General features: G+C 43.2%; 2 protein-coding genes across 2 annotated transcripts; one reads left to right on the forward strand and one right to left on the reverse strand.

The window, feature by feature from the left end:
* The first annotated feature begins 4,609 nt into the window (after positions 1–4,609).
* H1-6 (H1.6 linker histone, cluster member) lies at positions 4,610–5,544 on the forward strand. Its single transcript, XM_006218948.3, has one exon. The coding sequence runs from the start codon at positions 4,629–4,631 to the stop codon at positions 5,247–5,249; it is 621 nt and encodes a 206-aa protein (XP_006219010.2). The 5' UTR covers positions 4,610–4,628; the 3' UTR covers positions 5,250–5,544.
* A 1,658-nt stretch (positions 5,545–7,202) lies between these two features.
* LOC116284491 (histone H4) lies at positions 7,203–7,523 on the reverse strand. The gene has a single exon (XM_031688275.2). It carries the CDS (start codon positions 7,521–7,523, stop codon positions 7,212–7,214), a length of 312 nt encoding a protein of 103 aa, XP_031544135.1. The 3' UTR covers positions 7,203–7,211.
* Positions 7,524–9,049: the final 1,526 nt, after the last annotated feature.

Below are 9,049 nucleotides of genomic sequence, written 5' to 3' on the forward strand. Positions count from 1 at the left end.
CTATAATTGGCCCAAACTCAGCTGTAGGACAGGATATAAAAATATTGATGATTACAATGTACCACTTTTATTGTTGGATTTACTGAAATGACTGGTGTGATAGATGTTAGTTACTAATTTGTAAACACAGGCATTTGGGCTTTAATGCACTGAAATAAGTATTTTTTTAAATGGAAATAAATTAGTAAACAAATACAATTATGTGTTTAAGAATTCTACACAGATGATGCAAGTTTTGAGATCTTGAATGGAAGAAAGACTGCTAGCCTCAAAAGTGGTCAAGGATGCCCAGCAAGCATCAGGGTAAGAGATTTTTGGAGGCTTGGGAAAGTGCTCAGGGTCCTTGACTCTAAGCATTAGAGAGACTGAGCCTGGCCCTGTCAATTCTAGACATAAATAATGATGAATGGACTAGAATTTCAATAAATATATATTTTTATATGATTTTTTAAAAAAAGACCAGTTTTAGGTTTACAACAAAATTGAGAAGAAGGTACAGAGGTATTCCATATATCCCCTACCCCCACCCCTGCCACCCTTCCACATTGTCAATATCACTCACCAGAATGGCACTTTTTTTTTAACTGAACCAATGTTGACAGAACAGCATAATCACCCAAAGTTCATAGTTGACCTTAGAGTTCACTCTTTTTTGTTGTTGTTTTCTTTTCCTTTCTTATTTTTTTTTTATTCTTTTCTAAGTCCCTTTAGGGTTCACTCTGGTACATTCTATGGGTTTGGGCAAAAGTATAATGAATTACATTCATCATTATAATATCATACAGAATTTTCTACTGTCTTAACATGATCAGAAATTTTAATAAAATGGAAATAAGAGGAAGGGGCTGTCATCCTTTTAGCATGTGAGCTGGAGCCTCATGGAGGGTCTGGAATGGGCCTGAAAGAGCTACATCTTGCCTTTAGGATACTCCAAACATCTGAAACAGTTTGCTGGGCTCTTCCCCTGCCCACTGTCTGCAGCCTCTGTGGTCCTCTCTCTCTCATGGTCTATACTGCAGCCAGATTTGCACAAGCTCTGCTTTTCCTGTTTTTCTGCCTCCCACATACGCTAGACCTCCATTTTTAATATTTTGCCCTCCTTCCAGCCTAGCAAACTCCTCCTCATCCTACAGACATCTGCTTGGCCATCACCTTTTCTAGGAGGTTTCTCTGACCATCCCTTCCCAAATGCTCTGTGTAACCACTACAGTTTGCACTTAACTGTCATGACTTGTCTAGTTGTCACCCCCAATAGGCTCTGAGCTTCGATTTGGTCACCACATAATCCTTACTGGCAATTCCTGAGCCTGGCATACAGCAGTGCACAAAAATGATTGAGTTACTCGATTCATTCAATAAACTTTTTTGAATACTTACTGTGTACCAAGCTCCTGTGTGCATATATCAGTGAACAATATCACCAAATCCTTTTCTGCAGAGAGTGAGGACTTTAGGAGAAACATAATATATAAGCGACAGATCTAGTTTCTAAGAAGGTGAGTGTCATGGAGGGAAAAAAAAAAAAGAGATGAGAACAGGATTAGGGAGAGGAGGGCCGTTGGGGTGGGGTTGGGGGGGATTACAATGATCTGCCAATGAATGAAATGCGACCCTGCTATCCCAGGGGCTAAATGGAGTCAGCTTATGTGGTAGAAGCATTAAGATGCTTAACATTTGCTTGGGGGAAATACTTGTTAATCACTGTCTAGGCAACCAGATCTAAGATTAAGCCCTGGGCTTGATGGGTTGGTAGGGGTTTGTGCAACTATGAATGGCAATGTTGAGTTTGCATCAACAGACAAACCCTCAACTCAAAACAAGGTAAGATGTCCAAAACTCAGTGGCTACACACAAGAGAAAGTTATTACTATATTATATAACATCCCATCACAAGGAAGGAGTGGGGTTCAGCTCCACAGCCTTTCTCAGACAAAGTCTCTTCCATCTCGTGCCTCAGCCTCCCTCTGGTCTTGGAGACATCAGACCAGCAGACAGAGAAGAAAGAAAGATGCCTCAGGGAGGGAGATTTTCATGGGCCAGGCTTGGAAATGGCACACATCACCTCTGCCCACAGTCTTTTGGCCAGAACTCAGTCTCAGCACCACCTTCCTGCCAGGGAAACCAGGGAAATTTAGACTGACCTGGAGACCAGGCAGAGAAACAGGAGTTGATGGATGCAGAGCAGGTGAACTCTCAGTCATCACATCCAGTTCTCTTTTGCCTCCTTCTATTCTCCTTTCCCTTTTTGCTCTTCCTCTTACCCTTTGGTCCCTTTTAAGAGTCCCCACAATAGCTTCTCATAGGCCAGTTTTGGGATGGTCTCAGGAGAGGATTTCTTACCTTTCTCCGCCAGACCTAAGGACCATCCTCTGGCTCTTTGTCCTCCAGCTGCTAAGGAGCCGTCTTCTTGGAACTGATTGTCTCCTTGGAAAAGGACAAAGTCACTACCCTCTCGGCACTTACATCTTATCTGGGGAAGACAGAAAACAAGGAATAATTAAAAAGAGGAATAAATGTTCCAGAAAGGGAGAAGGTAGAGCAGGGATAGGGGATTAAGGGAGCAGTAGATATAATTTGCATATTAACATTAATTAAAATGCTTAATATAACAAAAGTAGCTAACACCAGTGTAGCACTTATTATATGCCAGGTACTTTTCTGAGTGCTTTACTGTATTAACTCAATTTATTCTCAAACAATAAAATGCTATGGAAAGCACATTTGAAACTCTTGGAGGAAGACTCAGTCACGAAGAAAAGAGGAGAAATCAAAGCCCTGTTGGTTCTACCTTTGAAGAGTTTTGAGTACTTGGCCCTCTTTTTCTAGTACCACCATTACTGCCCTCATTCTGGCCGTGAGCTTGTGAGGACAGGTGTGAATGTAGGCACAGAAAGGGAGAGCTGTGGTTCCCTCCAGCACAGTCTTTAAATTTGGTACCTTTTCAACAGCATTGAGAACAACATGTGGCACTTGGAATGTTAAGACTACTATGTTTAAAGCCATAGTGAGTCTGTTAAATTGTTGGAACATCAGAGGTCATAACTTAAGTCAGCACAGATGGTCAATGGTTTGTGTGGGAGACTGTGCCCCTCACCCGCTAAGAAGGCAGAGCTGCCTCCTCTTTGCCTCTCTCACTACCACCAGGATCTGCTTCTAGGCAGAGCTTTCTTAAAACCTACCTAAATGTGCAACCATGACCATGCTCTTACAAGTTCACAGAAATCATGTAGCAAGAGATTCACTTTGTAAAGTGAAGTGATGGCTTGGGTATTAGATGTTTCAAACACAGCTTATAATTACGAGCCATTATATTAGACAAATGTGTAAGCTATTTTCACAGAAACCCATATCTCCCCACCCGACTCAGGTGTCAGCCCACAGGTAGTAAAGAGGATTCCTTAACAAGCAAACCCGGCATTTATTTCCCAGGACTGGATTTGGACACCTGGACAGCACAAAATCAGGTTGGCCTTTGCCTGCTTGTGAAAAGGAGTTGGAGAAATGCATTTTGTAACAAGGCAAGAAACAGACTGAGCATTTATTTGGGTACGTTTCCATTAGACGTTTGATTTGACTTATTTTAAAAGGGAGGATGACTTCATCTGCCAGTAGCCCAGAGGGAACAGCACCTGAGAGAAGGGAGGCTTCTGGGCACCTTTAAAACTGCTTTGTGTGAGAATAACAAGCTTGAACCCTTCAACCTGGCCTCATGCAAGAACTGCTCTCATCCCTCACAGGCAGTACCACAGGGCTCACCCCCAAGCACCTGACGGTAGAAAATCCCCACCAGCTGGCCTTTGTCACTATGTCTCACAATACATATATGTTTTTGAGGATGGTGTGGGCATAGCGGTAAGATCTGAATTAATGAAGCCAGAGGCCAAAACTCAGTTAAGACGCTAGCCACAAGGGGGCCGAGCAGTTAGCGCATGAGAGCCATGTTACTTACCCCAGGCTTGAGGGTCTGCAACCAATCCGAAGGGACTAAGTGATTTTAGTTACAGGCAACCCACATGCCTGTAGATCATGGTTTATTAGATTGTATTTGCCCAAATAAGGTCCTACCCGGTAGTTTTTAGACTGTTCTAAAAGAAACTTCTAACTCCACAATGAGACATCAAAGAGATCTGTGTTACTTCCCTCATATACACAAGTAATTTTCAGTAAAAATCAGGGCGTGAATAATTTTTTTTTCTCCACCAATTGGAAGCCAACCATTTGGAAGACCACCCAGAAGAGATAAGGTAAGTCTCTTGCTAAAAACTACTTTTAAATTTACAAGGAAAAGAGGAAGTTTCGTTCTTCACTTTGAATTTTGCTGCAAATTGAGGGCTTTTCTGAATAGTTCTGGCATGCAGGGTCATTTTTCATGAAAAGGGGGAAAGGCATGTGAAATCTGTATCTCTGTGGATTATTCAGCACTGGAATCTGCGCGTTTCCGTGAAGAGGACTTTTGCGGGACTCAACTTTTGGGAGTCAAACAAACACAAGTGCTCCTCCCCCAAGGGGCGGGGGCGGTGCCTGAGCGATGCACCAATCACAGCGCTCCCTACCCTATATAAAGCCCTGTGGAACGGCGGCATTTTACGTTCCCTGCTGAGCGCTACCGTTTGCTTTGATCTGATGAAATGTCTGAGACAGCACCAGTAGCTCCAGCCGATCTGGTTCTAGCTCCCATGGAAAAACCTCCGGTTAAGAAGAGAGGCAGGAAGCCGGTTGGCTTGACGGGTGCGAGTCGAAAGACTACAAACCCTTCGGTGTCCAAGCTGATCATCGAGGCCCTTTCGATGTCCCAGGAAAGAGCTGGCATGTCCCTGGCCGCGCTGAAGAAGGCGTTGGCAGCCGCGGGCTATGATGTAGAGAGAAATAACAGCCGTATTAAGTTGGGTCTCAAGAGTTTGGTAACGAAGGGGATCCTGGTGCAGACCAGGGGTACTGGTGCTTCCGGCTCTTTCAAGCTCAGTAGAAAGTCTGCTCCTGAGCCTACCAAGGTTAGAAAGCCTGCTTCTACCAAGGCCAAGAAGCTGGTTTCATCTAGAGACGTTAAGTCTCCAAAGAGTGCCAAGAGCAACAAGACCGTTAAAAAGCCTAGGGCAACAACGGCTCGGAGTGGCAGGAAAGCGAAAGGAGCGAAGGCCAAACAACAACGGAAAAGTCCAGCAAAGGCCAGGGCAGGAAATCTTAATAAAACTGGGAATCCGAAGTTGACCCAGCAGAAAACAAGTTCTAGGAGGGCAACCAAGAAGTAAGACTAGAAAAGACAAATACAGAACCCAAAGGCTCTTTTAAGAGCCACCCAAAAGGTTTTTAAAAGGGTGTAACTCTAATTGTGTGTCTTTAACGAGAGCTACCGCCAGTGGCGTTGCCAGGAGGCAAGATTGAGGTGAAAGGGCGTCTCTTAGGCACAAACCTTAGACCCACACCCCGGTTCAGAGTCCAAGGGGGACACTGGTGGTGTCCAGTGTGAGAAAGCTAGATTGTATACTGTCTTTGGAAGAGCGTATATGTTTACACTCAGACTAAAAGAAGGGTCAGCTCCGTGCCCAGCCCTGCCTGATGGTGTTTTGTCACAAATGATACTCCAGTATACATACATACTTACAGTGCCATCTGAAGTATTAAACGAGGTGTCCCTTTAATTATATAGGGGTTTAATTTATAGGAATCAGGGTGTTTCAGTTTGGATTAGTGGGAATATTTTTTTAACCTGTCTAGTCTTTAACTGAATTTTCGTAACTGGGATTAGCCTTTAGAAATCAAGTATTTTCGGTTTAACATTTGCAAGAATATTGAAATACTGTTCATCCACATTATTTTGGAAGTAGCTACTGGATGTTCATATGTTAAGCACATGCATTGTTACATTGAAATTTTGGTTTGATAATTATTCTAATATGATTGGTCTAATACAACTGATTTTTTTTAATTTGTGTAATGTATAGATTTGTCCAGATCGTGCTCCACAGGCTGAAAATACTAACCCTAAAACATTGATAAAAATGTTGGGAGGCTGCAGCGTTGTTACGTTCCGAAGTGAACCTTCTAAATCACAAAACTGCTTGTATTAGGAAATGCTCAGGGTCTGAGTTGAAGCATCACTCTGACTTTAAAAGTTAGTTTTCACTTAATTTGTGATTTAGCATTCTTAAAGATCCCCGCAAATGATAAATTCATACTGTTATTTTTGGCATCAGTGTTTGGGGCAATTTTGAACAAAGCACAATGCAAAAACTACATAATGCATTCCCTCAAATACAAGTATGTTCTACAGACAACTCACTAGGACATAGCTTTTCTGAATTCACTTGTATAACGGCCTTGGAAAAAATTGTATCCTACGTGGAAAACGGCTAAACACAGTGGTTTAAATTTTATAGAATCAGCCACAGCCCTGCTTTCCTTGGATAAGGTAGCCATTGTTTCCCTTTGAGATTGGAGTTGCAATAGTGCAGGAAACTCCTCACTTGCCCTTCAAGGCACTAAGCTTCTCTGTGTCATAGAGGAAAAGGATGAACGTACAGCTTCACCCCGCCCAGCAGCCAGCCAGTCTGACCCCAGCACTATTAAGAGTCTGTATAGAACCGGTTCGGTGACCCTGTGTCTCTTTACTCCTTGAGCTCTTTAGTGCCCGCGTACACTGGGTTAAAAAGAACGTTAACCAATCAAGGTTTTTCCTCCAGTTCCGGAGGCCACTAGGAAACCCCCTGGTAGTTTTGGCCAATAGGAACATGGCATTGCTTGTAATGCCACCCTCCGCAATTTAACAGTGGGTCTCACCACACCGAGAATCGTCGAATGAGAGCTCGTCCCCCAACAGCCTTCATTTACATAGCTGTATATTGTGTGGGCTGATAGTGTGAGCTTTTGTGCTAGGGATGCCACCAGCACGCTAAAGGACTTTTCTCAAAACTTATACACATCTCTCAGGGAGTCTTTCTAATCAATCCATTGTTCACACCTTTTCTACCCCTCCCAAAAGCCTAGTTTCTTTGTGAAAAAACCCGTTTCTCACACTTCAGGCGTAATACCCCGTAGTTAGTTACCTGACTGCGTTAGTAAATGCTGCTCTTCTTTAACAGCCGTTTCTACAAACTGTTTGCTTTTACCTACTCAAACTTCCTGCAAGGTACAACAGCTCTTTCATGATTGTGTGGGCGGCCCTGAAAAGGGCCTTTGTTTTTAAAGTTTGAAGGATACCGACTCTCATACTCTCAACCGCCAAAGCCGTACAGGGTACGTCCCTGGCGCTTGAGCGCGTAGACTACATCCATAGCCGTGACCGTCTTGCGCTTGGCGTGCTCCGTGTAGGTCACCGCGTCCCGGATCACGTTCTCAAGGAACACCTTCAGCACCCCGCGGGTCTCCTCATAGATGAGGCCGGAGATGCGCTTCACACCACCGCGCCGAGCCAAACGCCGAATAGCAGGCTTGGTAATGCCCTGAATGTTGTCCCGCAAAACCTTCCGGTGGCGCTTGGCGCCCCCTTTCCCTAGTCCTTTCCCTCCCTTACCACGACCTGACATGGTTGCTATCACAATAACTACTCAGCCTCCACAATGCCTTTTAAATAGTATTTTTGCGGACCTGTTTGAAAACAAGACGTTCGGTTGGTTTTACAAATTAGGTCATCGAAGGGTGGAGCAAGGAAGAGATGATTAACATTTCAATGTTTTGATTGGTCGGGAAACCTCGCTCTTCTTTGGGCGAGCCGGAACGGAAGGCGGCCTTCAATACGCCGAAAAGCTTTAGTTTCTCTTTTATCGCGCACTTGTTTTTCCTGCGCGCGTTTGCAAGGTGAAGGTATCCCAATCAGCTAAAAAGGCTGAGCAAAGATCTCCACTCATTTCTTTTTGGTAACTTGGTAGCTAATACATTAGATAATGGTTCCTTGGGGAGTGTAGAAATAATATATAAAGGAAGATGACTTTTTAGGTCAAGGGAATTTCCCTCTCAGTTCTTTTGCTCTTTTTATTTTAAAGGATGAATTTTGACCGGACAGATTATAAATCAGGCCATGAAGAAGCTGTGGCCCTAAAAGTCCGGTGATTTGAAAAATAAAATGATAGACAATTGCAAGTGGAAACTTCTTCCTTTTCTTCTCTTTCTCCATTCAAACATGAACTGCGTGAATCCCTTTTCTGACTAAGTCTGTGAGACAGCCAGGATAGAGAAAACGAAATATCGATAATCAGTTGCCCCTTGGCCTGCTGTCCTGTCTGATGGTCCTGCAATTCCTAACAAGCTCCCTTCCTTCCTTTGTTAATCCTTTTTCAGCCTTCTCCAGTTTTAGAGACAAGACCATGCGTTTTGTAGAACGTGGGGTTAATTTTAGGGAAGGGCTAATACTTGATTTAGGTCATTACAAAGCCTACAGGGGCTTCCCCTGGGAGGCCTTTAATGAGATTAGTGGTATTTTGAACATGGCTAATCCTCCCTACAGCGACCCCTTTTTCTTTCTGTCTGTCTTTCTTTCTTTCTTGTTAGAGCAGAATTGTATCTTGAGAGTGGTCTGAAGAGAAAGACTTTTCACATCAGAAAGTTTCTCCTTAACTTCCTACTGCAGCTTTTGGACATTTCCACAGTAAGAGTCAAAAGAAAAAAAAAAAAAAAGACACACCTTCCCCTATCTAGGTTAATAAATAAATGCCCACTGTGGAGATTTATAATAAGATTATAGCCTGAGAGAGACCACCTCAGACTTAGATGAAAAGGGAGACAAGACCCAGGGATGGAGAGAAAAGACCCAGGAGGGCAGGAAAGCTCTGATGGCATAGGGTTTATATCACTTTTGAAATAATTAAATAATTTTGCTCTTCTGCCCTAAAATGAGAGTTTTTAGCTCCTGACTTTAACTACCCTCTCCCAGCACAAACGCCCACATTATAAGGGGAGACTTAGCTAGGAAGAAACATCAAACATTACAGAGGAAAAGCAGAAGGTCTGCGGTCATAGGCAAAACTGAAATCTCTTACTACTTTTTAATTCATGGAAATAAATAAAAAATAGAGTATGTACAGTATTGTTCCTTTCTTATTCCCTTCTAATTTCT

The sequence above is a fragment of the Vicugna pacos genome, chromosome 20 (assembly GCF_048564905.1).
Source record: "Vicugna pacos chromosome 20, VicPac4, whole genome shotgun sequence".
Taxonomy (NCBI): domain Eukaryota; kingdom Metazoa; phylum Chordata; class Mammalia; order Artiodactyla; family Camelidae; genus Vicugna; species Vicugna pacos.